This window comes from Chelonoidis abingdonii, chromosome 1 (genome assembly GCF_003597395.2).
Source record: "Chelonoidis abingdonii isolate Lonesome George chromosome 1, CheloAbing_2.0, whole genome shotgun sequence".
Classification (NCBI taxonomy): domain Eukaryota; kingdom Metazoa; phylum Chordata; order Testudines; family Testudinidae; genus Chelonoidis; species Chelonoidis abingdonii.
In genome coordinates, this window is record NC_133769.1 from 226,938,135 (window position 1) to 226,956,103 (window position 17,969).

At 41.2% G+C, this 17,969-nt stretch overlaps 1 protein-coding gene across 4 annotated transcripts in view; it reads right to left on the reverse strand.

Moving 5' to 3' along the window:
* Positions 1 to 2,079: 2,079 nt before the first annotated feature.
* MBTPS2 (membrane bound transcription factor peptidase, site 2) overlaps positions 2,080 to 17,969 on the reverse strand; it is a 33,034-nt gene continuing 17,144 nt past the window's right edge. For all 4 annotated transcript variants that reach the window (XM_075060021.1, XM_032781214.2, XM_032781215.2 and 1 more), the window contains 6 exons: positions 17,360 to 17,478; positions 15,262 to 15,442; positions 11,270 to 11,364; positions 8,782 to 8,977; positions 3,517 to 3,592; positions 2,080 to 3,067 (listed from right to left, as the gene is read on the reverse strand). In XM_075060021.1, coding sequence (XP_074916122.1) covers positions 2,845 to 3,067; positions 3,517 to 3,592; positions 8,782 to 8,977; positions 11,270 to 11,364; positions 15,262 to 15,442; positions 17,360 to 17,478 — 890 coding nt within the window. In that variant the 3' untranslated portion in view covers positions 2,080 to 2,844. The remainder of the gene's footprint in view (positions 3,068 to 3,516; positions 3,593 to 8,781; positions 8,978 to 11,269; positions 11,365 to 15,261; positions 15,443 to 17,359; positions 17,479 to 17,969) is intronic.

Here is a 17,969-nt window from a genome sequence, read left to right on the forward strand (position 1 = left end):
AGGCTCCATGATTGCCATGCTATGGTGTCTGCCAGGGCAATCCAGGGAAAAAGGGAGCGAAATGATTGTCTGCCATTGCTTTCACGGAGGAAGGAATGAGTGATGACATTTACTCAGAATCACCCGTGACACTGTTTTTGCACCATCATGCATTGGGATCTCAACCCAGAATTCCAATGGTCGGAGGAGACTGCGGGAACTATAGGATAGCTACGAGATAGCTACCCACAGTGCAATGCTCCATAAATCGACACTAGCCTCGGACCATGGACGCACATCGTCGAATTAATGTGCTTAGTGTGGCTGCATGCACTTGACTTCATACAATCTGTTTTATAAATCCTGTTTATGTAAAATCGGAATAATCCCTTAGTATAGACATACCCTCCTACTTAAATCTATCCTTATTCAGCAAAATTTAGACTTCAGTGAAATTAAGTATGTGCAAAGTTAAGTACATGTTTAAGTCCTTTCCTAAACAGAGATGGGCGTAAGCATGTACTTAAGTGCTTTGTTGAACTGGGGATTTAAAAGGTGATGGCACAATCTGGCCCACTGAAATTAATGGGGCTTTTTACAGAATAACGTATTACTCCACATGAGTTAGGACTTGTGCTTTGCTGTGCCAAGTAGACATCAGAGGGCTGTGATCTGTAAAGCGCACTAAAAGACTACACTCTCCCTGCCCCATGTAAACCCTGCTGGCGCACTCTAAAAGATCTCAAGAAGACTAAGTTAACATGAACTAGGTACCTTTTGGAGAGCACCAGTGGGCTCTATCTGGAACAAAAAGATTGTAACATGTCATAGCATTTCACAGATCACACCCTTTGCCACACGGTACAGACAAGCCTAAAGGGTGCCAGAATTAATCCTTTCATAAACACTAACCACAACAAAATTAATTGATTTTCTTTTAAAGTAAATGTAAAGGTGACACATTAAGTGACCAATTAATTTTAGAGCAGCGGGACTCAATTCATCAGCATATTAACAGAACAGTTATAGTAGACTTGTAGCTGGTTACTGGAGAGCACCCTTTTTCTCTCTCTCCTTTTTCCACATACTCAGATGAGTACTGTGCCTGCACAGATTGTCACAAAAATATCTGCAGTGAGGATAAATATTAATGTACAAAATATTATATTTAAAACTTTACCCAAAGAATATTTTTGAAACGGCCATAATAGCATTAATGATTATATATGAGAAGAAAACGATACTGCAACTCGAATACATACAAAGTGATCATCTGATTTTAAACTACTGAAGATAGTTCCATTAAATAAGAAATTTGATCAGTTCTACTGAGTTAGGGTCAGTGTCAAACAATGTGCGTCAGAAGACAGACCAGAGAAAAATGCAAGAGGTAAATTCAAAATATACGTACCTCAGACATGTCAAGCAAACTAACAAAAAGCCAAGTAAATGAACATGTTCTTTCAACCTGTGCATCATTGCTCACATTATCCAAGGAGAATATATTTTTCATAGCAATCCATTTGTGTTCCACATTTCTATACTGAGAAAATAGAGTAACCTATCAATAGTCAAATACAGGATACCGCAGTTATCAGGGCATGCATACAGCACTGGGAATAGGACTCTATCTTCAATTAAAATCACAGCGGCTTCTATCACTTGGCCCCTGTACATTTTGGAAGACAAAGCCACACGCCAACAAAGTTCACTTTAGAGATCATCATATTCTTTTTTCTGCTCGGTTATGACCCAAGACCAAGCTCAACTAAACATCTTTGATTAAAATGAATACTGATAAAGGAAAGTAACTCTTTTAGGAAGAGACAAACACCAATGAGGTACTGTATTTCAATCCTACCGCATACATGGCTACAGAGGACATATGTTCAGAAACAAGGTTTGTTGTTAAACACAAACAGGTATAACATTTAACTTTCTGAATCACACACACACACACACTTAACCTTACCAGTCACTTCTGAATAATTTTGCATAGTATTATTTCAGCAATCACAATTCTTATTGGGAGACCAGAACTTCAAATTATTTTCAAGCTACTGCTGATGCACAAAACAGTATCTTCAAAAATATTCTCAGTGGTGCACAATATTATACATTTAATGTTTTAAGGAACACAGACAACATGTGGGTGGGTTCTGCCATTCTTCCACATACCCATTTCTCAACTGACATTGGCATCATTGAAATTGACATTTCATCTATGTTGGGAGGCCAACATGCTTCCAGTCTAATCAGCCAGCTGGAAGAGAAGGGTCCTAAAGCATAGGACGACTTGCTTCTCACGAACACATGGCAATAATTTACATGGCCTTGCACCAATATAAAAAATGAGCCCAGACTTCAGTTTTTCAGGTTCAAATTAGTACACCACCAAATTTTTAAAAAACCCAACTCCTCAAACCTGCACTGGTTGAGCAGAGCCAATGCAGAGATCTCGTATTTATTCAAATTACAAAACAGAGCTCGAGTAGGTTTTTCCCCTCGCAGTATACAAGACTTCAATGTCACATATATTCCATCATTTTGGAATCTAAATTCACCAGGCCTGAGTCTTTTCCTTGTAAAATTGTTTCAGTGTAATTTCTCCAGAATGATCACAGTGCTTTAAAAACAATATTAAAAGAGAAGAGTTCTTACTCTTTAAACTTTTCCATTATCTGCACAAGATTTTGCAGTTAAATTAACATACAACTCCAATCACCAATCTTTCTTCCAATGGAATTTTAAGGAAGTTATTCCTATCTCAGACAAGGCAAGTTTTACAAGGCAATGGATTTCATTACTTTGTGTGTACTTGGAGAATTCATGGAAGTAATCAGATGCAGAAATGTATCCAATATACTATCGGGCTGTCACCAACCAAAGTCCCAGTGCCACGTTGGCAGCCAAAAGTGCACTGCCACCAAGCAAGATTAAAAAGCCAACAAGATCTCGGTTTTGTTTCTCTACGATCAGTGAAGCAAGAGTGGCTTCGAGGAAAGAGTTTAATATCCATTGACCATCCAGTGCAAAGCAGGGTACTGCATTGATAACTGCCAAGGCTCCTGACAGGGAAATTAGATATCTGGGTGGGATTAACTAAGGAACAAAACAAAAGAATATAGGACTGTAAGAATGGCCACACTGGGTCAGATCAATGGTCCATCTAGCCCAATATACTGTTTTCCAACAGTGGCCAATGCCAGGTGCTTCAGATGGAATGAACAAAACAAGGCAATTGTTATTCTCATCAGAGCTCTAAAAACTCACCATCAAGAGTTAAAAAAAAGTAAGCAAAATTATTCTTATAAACATCAGGAAGCAAGGAGTTTCATTCTGAGTTAGGCATGTGAGCAAATAATCAGTTTAGGAATGAGTCAGAGCTCATGTCCTAAAGATACGCTTCAGAACTGTGGACACCAGCGTAGAAGCAGCCCTGTTTAAAACTAGTAATGATATCCCCCTGAAATCTTGCTGGATCAGCAAACTGCAAACAATTTGTTTGTTGTTCTAAGAAAACACTTCAAAGGATACTTGCACATTGTCTCTATCACCACAGGCAGGTCAACGCTTAGAAAGTTATGTCGTGGTACAAAACTGCTGAGGCTCACTGAAACAAAAAGAAAATGAAAAAGCAATAAAACTGTAAATTAAACCAAATGGCAATTCAACAGACGCAGCATAATTAGTTTCGGATTAGCAGTGTATCATGGCAGATCTGATTTTTGTTTGTTTTCCACATTTCTTTCAGGATAAAGAACTATCCCAAATACAGATTTTTTTTTTTAAACCGCATTGGCACAATCACTTAATTATCTCTTAGTCAGATGCAGTCATAATGATGGTAGGAAAAATCAACACGCCACATTACACAATTAGTACTTTATACTATGCATGTAACATCAAATCTAAAGCACATTATATGCCATCAGACACAGTACAACTGAACATTTGTACTCCTAAAGAACATGTTGTGCAGTTTAAGCCCAGATCTGTGTAACCTTATAATGACTATTACAGCAAGAATGGCAGTTAAAGTTGTGTTAACATTTCCATTCTAACCACTCCCCTTGTTTTTAGGTCAGGTCTGCATTAGAAAGTTTTGCTAGAATCATTATCAGTAAGGGGTGCTGTTCTTTATGAAACGTTTAGCAAAAATCTCCAGCGTACATGTACTTTTATCAGCAAAAAATGTCCCTTAGTCAGTTTTGCTTAGTTTATTTCGGGAATTGGCATAAACCATACTGGCAAAAGAACTCTTTAAGATGCCTCTCAACTAGGAGCAGGGTTGCCAACAAAAGCTAGCTATTCCAGCAAACCTTTTCTTGTGCTGACTTGACCTTCATCATTTATACCTTTCTCAAACTTTCACTCTTCATTCTGGGCAGGCAATGTAAGTCACTTTGGGTGCTAACGAGAGATGAGGAGTTCTCAGACATTAGGGAAGTGTCCAGATTCTCTAGATGGTGGTCTCCATTGCCTTCAACATTTGGGTTTCTTTGAAATTGTGGAAGTTTTGTAAAGAAAGCATGATTGATTGATTGACTGATTTAGTATTAGTTGGATTCCACTATCAGAGGGGTAGCTGTGTTAGTCTGGATCTGTAAAAGCAGCAGAGAATCCTGTGGTACCTTATAGACTAACAGACGTTTTGGAGCATGAGCTTTCGTGGGTGAACACATGCATCTGACGAAGTGGGTATTCACCCACGAAAGCTCATGCTCCAAAACGTCTGTTAGTCTATAAGGTGCCACAGGATTCTCTGCTGCTTTTTTGATTCCACTGAAACTCACTGAATCCTTTACAACTCATTTTAGCATTTAAAAGATTTTTTCTGGTAGTGCACGCACCATGAAACTTGAACTTGTGTATTGAGCAAGGGCCATGCTCCAACATACCCTAGAAGCAAAAGCAGCCCCAAGGAAGAGGTGTTGAGGTATGTGTGTAACATAGCAGCTTAAAAATAGCAGGTGTAGAGGGTGGGGAGTATCTATCTGCAAAATTGGAGTATTGGGTTCGTAAATTAATGACACTAACATGGAGAAAAGATGTCGTGTATTCCACAACTCCTGTGTCCCTCTATGGTCTCCTGCTTCAATTCTCACCCTTTCCATGGTCTTTCCACCCCTGCCTTGTGCATGCACTCCGCCCTCCCTTTTGTATACTCCCACCATGCCCGCCGGCAATCTGCACTTTATCACCATGCATCTCTCAATCCCTGCCCACCCCAACCCCGGCTCCTACCCTCCATGTCTTCTTCCATGCCCCCAGGTTTTGTACCCCCTTTAATACCCTATCACTGCTGTCCCCACTCCGAGAAACTCCTTCACTTTCTGGACGGAAGCCTTTTAATCCTATGCACCCACCATATCCCCAAGCAAGCCTTAAGCACCAGACCTTCCCCACCCTTCCGACTCCCACCCCAATTTTCCCCTCAGTTGCCTGCCTCCAGGTCTACGCCACAGTTGTCGGTTATGTACGAGCGGGGGTCACAGGCCGACTGCGGTCAAATCTGGACCACCAGGATGCTTTGAAAATGGACCTCCAAATCTTTTTTATTAATAATCTCATTATTAGTTTTTTCTTATTCTCTGAGTCTCGGACCCGATAACCTTGGACCAGAATTTGGATCTAGAAACAAAATAATAACAGTCCTGTCTAGAGAAGCAAAAGCCCAATAATTATTGGTAACGTTTATAGAAAATACTGTCCTTAACATATGATTAACTTTTATTACCTCCTCAACCCCTTCACTCATTAGCGCCTCTTCTGCGTGGGCAACAAAAAAAGTTTGGGGTTGGCAACGCAAATCACAAGTCAACCATTGAGCCAAAAAAGAGAAAAAGAGGAAAATCTCAAAAGGCAAACTGAAGTATCTAAAACATTCTTTCACTTAAAAACTTCTTTGGACTTTAAATACCCTGAAAAGTCCAACTGGGCTGAGATGGAGTATGGAGATTTAGAGGTGTACTTTTAAGGAACCGAGTATTTATAAGAAGAACAAGCCTCCCATTTCAACGGAAATCCAGGTAAACTGGAAGCTAGTTTCAACCTCAGCTAGAGTAGAGTACTGCTGCTTCTGTATCAAGACTTATCATGACAACACATTAATGCAAGTAGACATAGAAAAAAATTCAGATGTAGAGCGTATAAAATAACGGTGAAATTTAAACAGGTTATGGAGACAAGAAAGAGAATTTATTCACGCTAGATAACTGAATGCAAGACACAGAGTAAGAAGGTTTAATACAAAGCTACTCTGAAATGGCCTATGTAAAGTGTCACTCTATTTCGACATCTGCTACTGCGAGTATTAGGGCCCACTGGCTATTTATTGACAAATGAGGATGTTTTTAAACACTTATGCTTTTTACAATTACACAGCACGGTGGGGGTGGGACCCTCTCCTGCTTCAACAAGTTTCAATCAGTTACACTCAGCATGCCATGAAGAAAGGCTTGTTTGCGCAGACAACGCACTATGCACGAGCCACTGAGGGCAATAGGGCCCAGGGGCGGCAACCTTTCCAGGAAGTGGCTGTGCCGAGTCTACTTATTAACCTATAAATTAGTTTCGCGTGCCAGAACATTATGTTTTTAGAAGGTCTCTTTCTATAAGTCTATAATATATAACTAAACTATTGTTGTATGTAAAGTAAATAAGGTTTTTAAAATGTTTAAGCTTCATTTAAAATTAAATTAAAATGCAGAGCCCCCCAGACCGGTGGCCAAGACCCCGGGCACTGAAAATCAGCTTGCGTGCCGCCTTCAGCACACTTGCCACAGGTTGCCTACCCTTGCAATAGGGCATCTGCATGCTGCACAATGCAGGATTTGGGCACTGGTTTACATTATCTTGTTACCGGTGCTGATATGGTAGAGGGAAAGAATCCTATTTGACTCAGACCCTAAGCTGAGTTTGCAATAATGGTTATTAAGAAAAAAAAAACATCTTTTTACTTGCAAACTGAGATAATTTGAGAGGGGAACCATTGAGAGACAGTAAACCATTCAACCTCAATTCTGTTTTCAAAAAGTAACTTTTCAGCTCAGCTCAGCAGAACTAAAGGTCACAAGTGCAGCAGCAATTTAGTAATTTCCTGATCATTTCTTTCCTGAGTGCCTGACAATAAAAAGCAGTTTTTTGGTGGAAATCCTAGTCTAGTGGGAAATGTCCACTAAAATTCCATTACTCCATCAGCAAGGTATTGCAAAACACAACAGAACAATACCAGCTGCTTGAAGAATACCTACAGTGTTTTGTGTTTTTCAGTTAGAAAGGCAAGAAAAGAGGCTTAAAATAATCATCACACACTATTCTTAGAGCTCTGGTGCACACTGAACAAAACATCAGCAAACATAACATTAAATGTCAATGCCAAAGGCCTCAATCAAGGCGGAAAAAAGACAAAAAAGACATTATATTCTGGACTTTCAGGATATACTGCAAACAATAAAGAGTAAAAAACAGAATACAATAAAAATCAAATTTTAAAAGTACTCAATAATATCTGCACCAAACAACCTCTTCTCCCAGCCAAATTCCAGCAGAAAAGGATAACGGCTGCCATCTTTATGAAAGAATCATTGTACACACAGGGCCTCATTTTGCCATTGTTACTCAAACTCAGCAATACATAATTCCAGCCCTGATTCAGGAAAGCACTTAAAGCTCATGCTTTAGACTACTCTTAGTTAGGAAACCACTTTAACATGTGCTTCAATTCCTTCTGAATAAAAACACTCTTCTAAAAGGGGTCTTCATAAGGAAACCCGCTGTTTCAATGGGACCTCTCGGAGAGCGCTAGATAGTGACTTTAAGCACAGCCCTGCCAAGGGGCAGTGCACACTGTACCACCCAAGAGTAGTCCTGCGAGGCTTGGAGGCACAATTTCTCCCTGGCTTTCTCCTTGCTCCTGGAGAGGGGGCATAACTTACTACTTGTCTAAACCAGCCTCAAATCACTACCTACCCCATGCTGGCTCGGCTATTCTGGCCAGTGAGTGGGCTCTGGAGCAAAGGGTCTGCCCATTCTCCACTCACCTACTCGTAGCAGGTAATAAACTTACTCCCATGTGTCTGGAGCCACGACCTGAATAGCCTGCATAGGAGTGAGTCAGAATTTAGCCCAGAGTAAAGAAGTACTTAACATGAGTAAAGGTGGCAGAATTTGGCCCACGTTTACAGACTGATTAGGGTTGATAACATAGGGCTAGGTTTGGATACTCTTCACTCATGATGCGTAGTAATTTAATCTATTAGTTGTCTCATTTACTTTACTAGGACTTCTTGTTAAGTAAAAAACTACTCAACATGTGTAAGGGTGGCAAAATCAAGCCCTTATATATTTACAAGGAAGACATCATGTGGACTTGTAGCAACATTTGGGTACTGGGCAGGGTTTAAAGGAACAATTGTGGATGTTCCAATCCAGGGGTTCCCTAAAGGCTTTTGAAGAGTGCTAGAGCCTTGAGCAGTTCACACATTGGACAATGCACAAATTGGACAAGTGAAATCTGTTGAAGTGTCCCTTTCATGCTTTTTTTGAATAAGCAGTCACCTAATATATTGTTTCTATTACAATTATATCTCTTTGCATGGTGCACATTTCACTTTTATTCCTAATTACTCCAGCATCTCCACTGGCTATAACTAGGAAAGGAACAATAGATTGGAGCTAGGAATGGATTCTGCACAAATGAAGCAAACTGGCAAGCCCTCCAACACCTTATTCAAGCAGTCTGCCAAAGCTAACCATGCCATAACCCTCTTCATTTAAACTCTCATAAATAATACAAACCTGTATACTGAAGATGCATTGGATGTCCTACAAACAACATGTCAACGTGGGGTGGATGTTTCACTCTGATTAGTCTCGTCTGATTTTCTAAAGAAGGTGTCACACACAAACTTGGAACAAAATCCTTCTGGCAATCCATGTTGGTTCGACAGACTTGGCTGGCCTCAATAGCTTTTCGTGCTGGCAGACAGGCATACTGCAAAGGACGTTTTAAATAATTATCAAATTTAGGGTATTTTACAATAGATCATAAACATACTGTTCTGCATGTTTCTTTTTAAAATAGAAGAAGTTGATTCAATTTCATCGATTTGCTGCCAGGATATGAAGAATATTGTTCTGATTCTTTTTGTTTTGATGCATGGGTATATCCCCACATGCCCTGCAGATCTCCTATACACTAACATAAAGGTGCGAACATATTCAGCCTGGGATTCTGCCATTAAGGCATAGAGGCATTTGTGTGTGCATATTAAAAGCAAGATTAGTATAAACATGTACATTAGCTGAAAATTTAAATATAGGAGGGACAGGATGGTTCAAGCAGGCCCACAGGAAATACACATCACCCTACTACAACACTGAGCTAAAGTCTGTTTATGGGGTTTTGGTTTTCATAGTCATGGTATCTGCAAATTAAAGCTTTTGTTAAAAGAAAAATCCTAAAATCTAATATCCTGGGCACTTCTGATGGCTAAGTTTTAGATCATTCTGAACTGAAGCAGCCAATGCAACGGTGTGTTCCTGAATGTGCCTACCATACACACCCCTTCTGCAGTTTGAGAGACCAGGCTCTTCTCTCCCACTCACCACAGCACAGGGAGAGGGCAGTGGAACCCAGGAGGAAATGGAATTTTTTTCCCTCATCCCCTTCTAGAGGCTTACGGTGGCTTGCTTCTTGTTCCTCAGGGCAGGCTGGGGAACAGTTCATACCCCCTGTCCCTGCTCAAGGAAGGGAGGCTGTCAGAGGGTTTCAACCAACAGCCACACTGGCGGTACAGGGCTTGCACACATGGCTGTGTCTGTCTCTCCCCATTAACCGGAATCTAGGCTCCTCCCCAGACCAGTCTCTTTCATGCTGGATGGGTGAAAGCATTCAGAAGTCCTCTGCTGTTGCTGTGTAGTTCCGCAAATAGCAGTTTAAAAAACTGCTCAGGCAGCTGAGCAGCCATCGTAGGCCCCCTGCACATCAAAAGCGTGAAAAAGTGTTTCCTCTCAAACATTAAAAGCTATGCATCCAAGAACCTCAAAGTGCTAGAAGAGAATGACTTATCTGAACCCAGTGCAGGTCGGGGCTGTTACAGTTGATGGCTATTTGGTGTCCAAGACGAAATGAACTGATGGATTATGTCCACTCTGTAGTGGACAGGAATCCACACAAAAAATATCACTGGAACTGGAAGCTTCATGTCAGAGGGATCAAATGGATTTGGGGAATGAACTCCTCTCTGTTTCTTGAGGTGGTGACTCCAGGTGAGGACTGGGGAACACTGGCAGAGCACTGCTGTTAACTGCGCTTTCCTGTGGATCCTGAAAGAACTGCTGAATTTGCTCCACCACTCTCAACGTGGCATCTTTCAAAACACTTACTTTTTCAACAGGGCTCCTATATTTTAATATTTTAATTTTAAAATCCCAGAGCGGCACTTAACATTTTCCCATATTCTACAAGATGATTAAGTCAGAGGAGGAGGGGCGAAACGGGGGTTTCATCCAATAGCCACTAGCAGTACAGGGTGCCAGGTGCCGAACACTCAGTCTTGATCCAGCACAGCACTTGCTTAACTTTAGGCATGTGTGCAGGCCACTGACTTCAGCTGTTTAATGCTGAGCATGTATTCCAATGCTTTGCTGCTTCAGGGCCTAAAGTGCTCAGACCTGGCAGCATCAAGCTCACGTTGAACAATTCCCCCTTGCTCTCGAGAGCTGCTGTTAGTCTCTTGTTCGCATGTATTTTCTCACAACTGTTGTGCCTTCGAAGTATAAAATGTGGATGTGTATAAGCAAAGTAAGAAAGAACGGTCCCCTGGCTAAAGACATGTGACCAGGAGGATTGGGATCTGATTCTACCTCTACCACACATTCCCTGTGTGACCTTAGGCAAGCAGTTCTCAACCCACAGCCCACGTGGAACCCAATCAGCACACAGCTGCAGCCCATGTGACATCCTGAGGGCCATACAGGTAAGCATATATATTGGGTGGATGTGGCCCATATAACACGCAGACAGCTGTATATGTGGTCCACAATGGCAATTAGGCTGAGAACCACTGCCTTAGGCAAATCACACAACCTACAGACTCTCAGTTTGCTCAGCTGGAAAATAGGGACATGAATGTCTGCCTACCTCTTAGGGATGTTGTGAAACTTAGCTAATTAATATTTGTCAAGTGCTTTGAGATGCTCAGACAGAAGGTGCTACACACTGCACTGTATAATTATGTGCATATTTGTGATACCTATCTGAATATCAGCTAAAGTAACTTACCAGGTGGCTGTCCAAGTTATTGCTGTATGAAAAGCAAATGTTGGTGAGGCTGCTGTTACTACAACATTCAACAGTGCCATCAAGTCTTCTGTAGACTACAGAGGAACACAACCAACTAAATTTTAGACAAGCACAGAAAGACAGATTCATAATAAATCACAAAAATACATACGTCTATGAATAAAATCAAATAATCGTTTCTGTAGCCTGCTGAATTATAATGAATTATTTTAATTCAGAGAACCTGATCTGGATGTCAGCAATAGTTGTAAATGAGTTTCTTCATCCTAAGATCACCACCAGACTGCAGCCATCTCTCCCACAGGCTGATCTTATCACCTTAATACATAGACTACTACAATTTTTTGAATACTGTTACAAAATAGTTTGATCTGTTGCCTGCAGCTGGCACCAATGGTGAGCAGAGGGATTCTGCTGCCTAGAGAGATTCTGCTGCCTGCTGTTGCATTCCCTTCGCTGGCTGTAGGAATGACCCAACTTCAAAGTATAGTTTTTAAAACATTAAAAGCTTTTAATGGACTGGGGCCCTGACGGCTCTCTGAGGCCCGTGTTCAGCTAAAAGTGTGTTTTTAAACTGATTTAGTTGAACTGGTGCAAAATCCTGTGGGGACAATCATAATTTGATTTCAAATGGACTTAGTGATGCAAACTAAATGGATACCAGCCAGTTTGAAACCAATGCAACAGTGCCCATGTGAAGAGTTGCACCAGTTGAACTAAATTAGGTTTTTAAACCAGTGCAACTTCTATATGCAGACAAGGCTTGAGCTGCCTGCATCCATATACCATTGTACTCTCTGAGGTCCAACAGCACGGAGCTTGGAGCTTGCAGGTGCAGAAGTTACTATACATATTTGTTTGCTGTAGTCTTAGGACCAGGCAATGACATACTTTTGATGTCTGGATGATTATGGAATTGGCCCCTTACAAAATACATTTTAAATGGTTTTTATTTCAGAAGGCCTTTGGCACATTGATTTTTTTATATCTTTATACCTGTTTTAGTTGTTTATTCTATATTTGTCTTATTGTAAAGTGCCTAGGGTCCATTTGCAATATAGGTTCATTATAAATACAACATATTAACAGAAAGAATGCTGAGATGTGAACTGTTGAGATTTTGACAAATTATAGCTACTGCAGTTTGAATAACTGAGTTCATTTCATTTCAAAGGAATGACTATCACTGCTGAAGGCTCACCGCTAAGAAATGCAGATAGACTCGTCTGGTGGGGTGGAGGCAAGGACTGTGGGCGGCTAACACAACACACCACTGGGTTTAGAATCAACTCTGGCACTTCGGTCCGAATGGGAGTAAGAAGGTTACAAAATATGCAGTTTTATTACCTTTGCCCCTGAAATTACACTCCTGTGGACAGCAGGGATCTTCTTATATTTATCTTTGGTAGGCTGGGATCTGGAAACACCACAGCATTGCTTCTCCCTTACCCTCCCAACCCAACTAGGGCATGTGGCAAGGCTGCCCTAACCTCCTTCGAAGAGTGACTCAAACCTTTAGTTTGTCTAAATGCTTGGGATCTGACCCCGGCATAATTTGGAGACATCAGTTTCAGATTTACATAAAAGGAAAAGACATGAATAGATTATAAAGACAGAAGGGACCACTGGGACCAGAATTAGCACTCTGAATGTCACATGAAGAACAGTACACATCAAAAACACATGTGCACAAGCATCTGAGCTGGCCTGGCATCCTGTTTACTTCCAAGTATAATGCAAAAGGTTGGTAACAATCTTTAAAGCTCAAATAGTCTAGAATCTGGTTATCTGAAAGACTGCCAACTGAGTTAGGGCAGTTAAGAATCGCTGCAAGGTGACTGCTGTCCAGTCGAAGTTAAACAAACTTCCCGAGGTTGGTGTGGGAGAATTGGTTCAGCTGAGGACGCTCCCTTTGGAATTCACAGTTTGCTTGAACCAAACCCTAAAAAGTTCCTGGGCATCATGCAAGACAGGGTTTAGTCCTGTGGTCCCTAACCTTTTTGTGGCCAATAGCACATTCATGTTTTCAGAAGAGTGTGGTGGACACCAAGAATTTTTCAAGGCATCAGCGGAGCAAGCACATGCCTGGGGTGGCACATGCTATGGGGTGGTATTCCGTCCATTCTTGGGATAGCAAAGTCAGAGCGCTGGGTTTTTTTTGTTTTTTTTTCCTGCTTCGGCAGTTTGGGCTTTTTTTGTTGTTGTTGTTTTTTTTGGTCGGCAGTTCTGGGAGCACAGAGAGAAGCCTGAGAGAAGCTGCAGCCCGGCGCCTGCCAGGGACAGAGAACACCGGCGCCTGCAGCCCCAGAGTTCTCTGTCCCTGGCAGGCGCAGGGCCGTGGCTTCTCTCCCCTGCTGGGCACTCGGCGGGCGCACATAAATGGCGCCCACGGGCACCACATTGGGGACCACTGGTTTAGTCTATGTTTAGTTTAGTTTAGCTTGATTTTTAATTTTTTGTTTTACTTAGATTTAGCTTTTTGTCCTAGTTTTACTTAATCTATATTCTTCATTAAGGGCCAAGCTCTTATGGTAAAAGGCACTGTATTGTATGAACAAAACCAGAAAGGGAGAGAAGACTAACCTCTACATCAGTGGTCACCAACCATTCAATCGCGATCAACTGATCATCCTGATGACTCTCCCAGTTGATCATGATCTCTGGCTGATAAAAGTCTGGTGGTGTAGCGGTGCTGCATCTAAGGCAAGTTTCCTGCCTGCTCCAGCCCCATGCCACTCTCGGAAGCGGCCAGCATGACCCCATGGGTGGGGAGTGGCAGGAGTATCCACATGCTGCTCCTGCCTGAAAACATCGCCCCCACAGCTTCCATTGGCTGGGAATGGGGAACTGTGGCCAACGGAACTGCAAGGGCAGTGACTGCAGAGACGGGCAGTGCGCAGAGCCACGTGCTTCCCCTCAAGGACTGCAAGAGAATGTTGGCCCCTTCCAGGAGCGGTGTGGGGCTGGGGCACTTAGCCTCTCTGCGCGCCTACCGGGAGCTGCTCGAGATAAGTGGCGCCCAGCAGGAGCCCACATCCCAACCCTCAGCCCTGAGCCCACTCCTGCACCCAAACACTTTGCCCCAGCCTGGAGCCCCTTCCTGAACCCAAACTCCCTCCCAGAGCTTGAAACCTGAACCCCCTCCTGCACCCCAAACCCCTGCCCCAGTCTCAGCCCGGAGCCCCCTCCCACACTCTGAATCCCTTGGCCCCAGCCCAGAGCCCACACCTCCTCCTGAAACCCAACACCCTACCCCAGCCTGATGAAAGTGAGTGACAATGGGGGAGAGTGAGTGACGGAGGGGTGGGGGGAATAGAGTGAGTGGGGTGGGGCTTCGGGGAAGGGGCGGGGGCAGGGTGGATCCTGGATTGCACGTAAATTCAAAAAGTGATCTTGTGCATAAAAAGATTGGAGACCCTGCTCTAGATGGAACACCCAGAATCAAGAAATAGAAATAATTCCCAATTCACAAAGATTTTGTTTAAAAAAAAAAAAAAATAAAAAAAAAAAACCCAGCCTTTATCATAGTGGGATGATCTGCAATAGCAATCATAATACAGAGCACTGTAACCTTATACCCTACCCACCTTCACAGCATTGTTTTCCTACCAAATCAGTCAAAGCAATAAGCCAACCTAGGAATTCACTACTGTAGAAGATCCCCGAGATGAACACTGTAGCTGGATTATTACTGGCAACAACTGTATATGCAATCTTACAAAGAGGTAATCAAAGCTCATTCGTCATTACACAAACGAAAACGACCAGAAGATAAGAAAAATTAATTCTTCTTCCACCTCCTCAAAAAGGAATTACATATTGGTCAATGCCAAAGACAGGATACCAGACTTGATGAACCAAAAATCTGACCCATTAACAAATCCTAAATCAAACAATCTTTAAGAGATGATGAAATTATAATAGACAGTACTTATAAGGAGCATTTATAAGGAGTATACAAATAATCATACCCCTGGCTGGGAAGCTTAACTGCTGGAGGGTTGCTGCATTTATGCAGTACCCAATTTGTGTCTTCTGCGAGATCTCTCCTAGGCAGGAATTCCAGTCTTCCACACCACGAACTGAGCAGTCTTGAAGATTAGTTACAAGGTCCCCTACAAAAAGACCTCTGGGTCCATTGGCAGGAGAATCCTGCAAAGGAAAAAGGAAGTCAGACACGCTACCATTCTTAATAATGCTGGGATTAGTTTATAGTTCTTCTGAATGTCCAACAGACATTTAAGCTAATAAACTATTTTTTGAAGAAACAGAAAACCTCAGGTTTTATTAGACCTGATTATTTTAATTTTAGGCAGGGTATGAGAAAAACAAACTCCTCCACAAAGAGCCTCAATTATCCAAATCTCTCAAGGAACATCTGAAATCCTCAAGCAATTAGTTTCATTCAAATGAATGTTTTGTTTGTTTTTTAAAAACTCATTTTAGATTCAAGAAACAGAAGCTGACACCTCAGAGTTTCAGACAAGCAGCGTTCACCTATATTTCTGGGGGAGTGAAGCCATAATGTTGGAGAACACCAGGGAATCTTTCCTTTCTCTTCCCACATAGGTCCTCAGTTATGTCAGCTCCCTTTTTATCCCAGAAAGATAAAAGTGACCAGCATCAAGTCTATCAATCATGCTCTGAGTAGCTGATTATTCAAGAGATAGGAGGTACTCCCTTTCCAGAAGCTCAGCAAGCTGCTCCATTGTGCTCCCAGGTCTTACTGACCCAGGGAGCGAAGGATCAAGCTCACAGTCTTAACACTGATCTCTCACATTACACTGACACTGGGTCACTGAACCAGTGTGGTCGTTATTCTCTCTCATGCTGGGATTGACTTCAGTTTAATTTAACAAAACTAAGGCTGTAAGTTCATTATATGTTTTTACTAGTATCACTGAAAATCAGGGCATTTCCATCTAAACAGTGTGTGTTTCTCAAAGAACAGAGTATACTGGATCCTGTAGAGTACTGCAGGATTTTTTAAAAATGTTTTTCAGTTTCACCTAGTGGCAGTGTATATTACACAAAAGCCCCAATCCTGCCACTGGATCCATGCAGGTGGATCTTGGAACCATCACAAAACTTAACTGAAGTTCACTCTAGTGTATGTGTTTGCAGGACTGGGGCCCGCGCTTGGACTACATATGGGAGCAAGGGAGAGGAATAAAATCAACTGCCTGTTCTACTTCAAGTGTAAATAAACCCAGTCAAGGTCATGTGAAAATGCACAAAATTCTCCATCATTTTTTAAAAACTGTACTTGTTTTTCTAGCATGTTAACCATCATAACCAGACTATATTATATGCAAGATTGTCCTGTGACAGTGAAATATAATATAAAATTATCTGTCTACACAGAAAATCAAACAAATGGAAGAACTTCATTAACTAAGTGTTAAGGCTGTATAATCCAAAAGTCTACTGATCGAACATCAGAAAGAAAGGAAATATTCAGTTAAGGTAAACAGATAAAAATACATCTTTATTCATTAAATAAATTAAGTTTAAGATTAAAATAAAACAAATGAAAAACAGGCAAATCAACCTGTAAAACTCACCACTAAAATGTTTAATTAATTGACATATAATACTTCTTATCCATGTGTACTTTGTGTTGTTCTAAGTAAAAACACTAATAATTTGAAATGTTAATAAAATACATATTGTAAATTATATTAACTTGGTAGTTAAAGAATAGTCTATAGACCATTTCTTTTTGTTGTTTGAGTTATCAGAAGGAGGGTAGGATTTCCAGAAGTGCCAAAAGGACGTAGAAGCATAAGTCCAGTTGACAGTCACTGAGATTTGTTTCTAAATTCACTTTGGATACCCTATCCAAAATGTTTTATGGTCCAATACTGAAATTTTTTATAAATGCTAGTTCTGTGATTTAATGAAGTATGTTTGTCTATATGATTTCTTTAGGCAACCTTAACTGAAGCAACATTCTTTTCAAATGCTGGAAGATGGATTTTTACACTGTTCAGGCAGTGATCAAATTTTAGCCAATGAAATGTTTCAGGTCACATAGCATATAAGGAATCATTCAAGACCTGTTCATACCTCTGTGACCTCAGTGACAAGTGCCCCAACACCTGTGTAGTAAAATGGGAAAAGAATTGCTGGCAGCAGGAACAGAACTATGAGACTCGCAACACCAAGAACAAAATTATGCCAGACACCTACAAAGAGAATAAAAAATATCAAACTAAGGAAACGCTGGCATAAGTAACTAACAAAAAAGTGTTTCTGAACTGTAAAATATCAGTGTCTTTCCAGCTAACTTTTCTGAAATGACTGCAAGTAGCTATGAACACAAGTAGCCTGCTGATTTATGGATAAAGGCCCCAGTCCTACAAAGACTTGAGCACATGAATTACTTTACAAATATAAGTAGCCCCCTTGATGTCAATAGGACTATCCACATTCATAAAGTTATTCAAGTGCTTAAGTCTTTATAGCATTAGAGCCAAAGCAAGTACTCTTTTGGTTGTGCAGCTTTAGAGTCTCTTTAAAAAAAAAACAACATAGCAAGTACCATGCTGATATATGCCACATAGAATTCACATCGTCACTAATTCAAATTGAAGAGAGAGGAACTGGGGTGGTTTAATTTTTATTAAACTGATAATCAACTACTTTACAGTGATTTTTCTTTATGCAGCGGTACCAT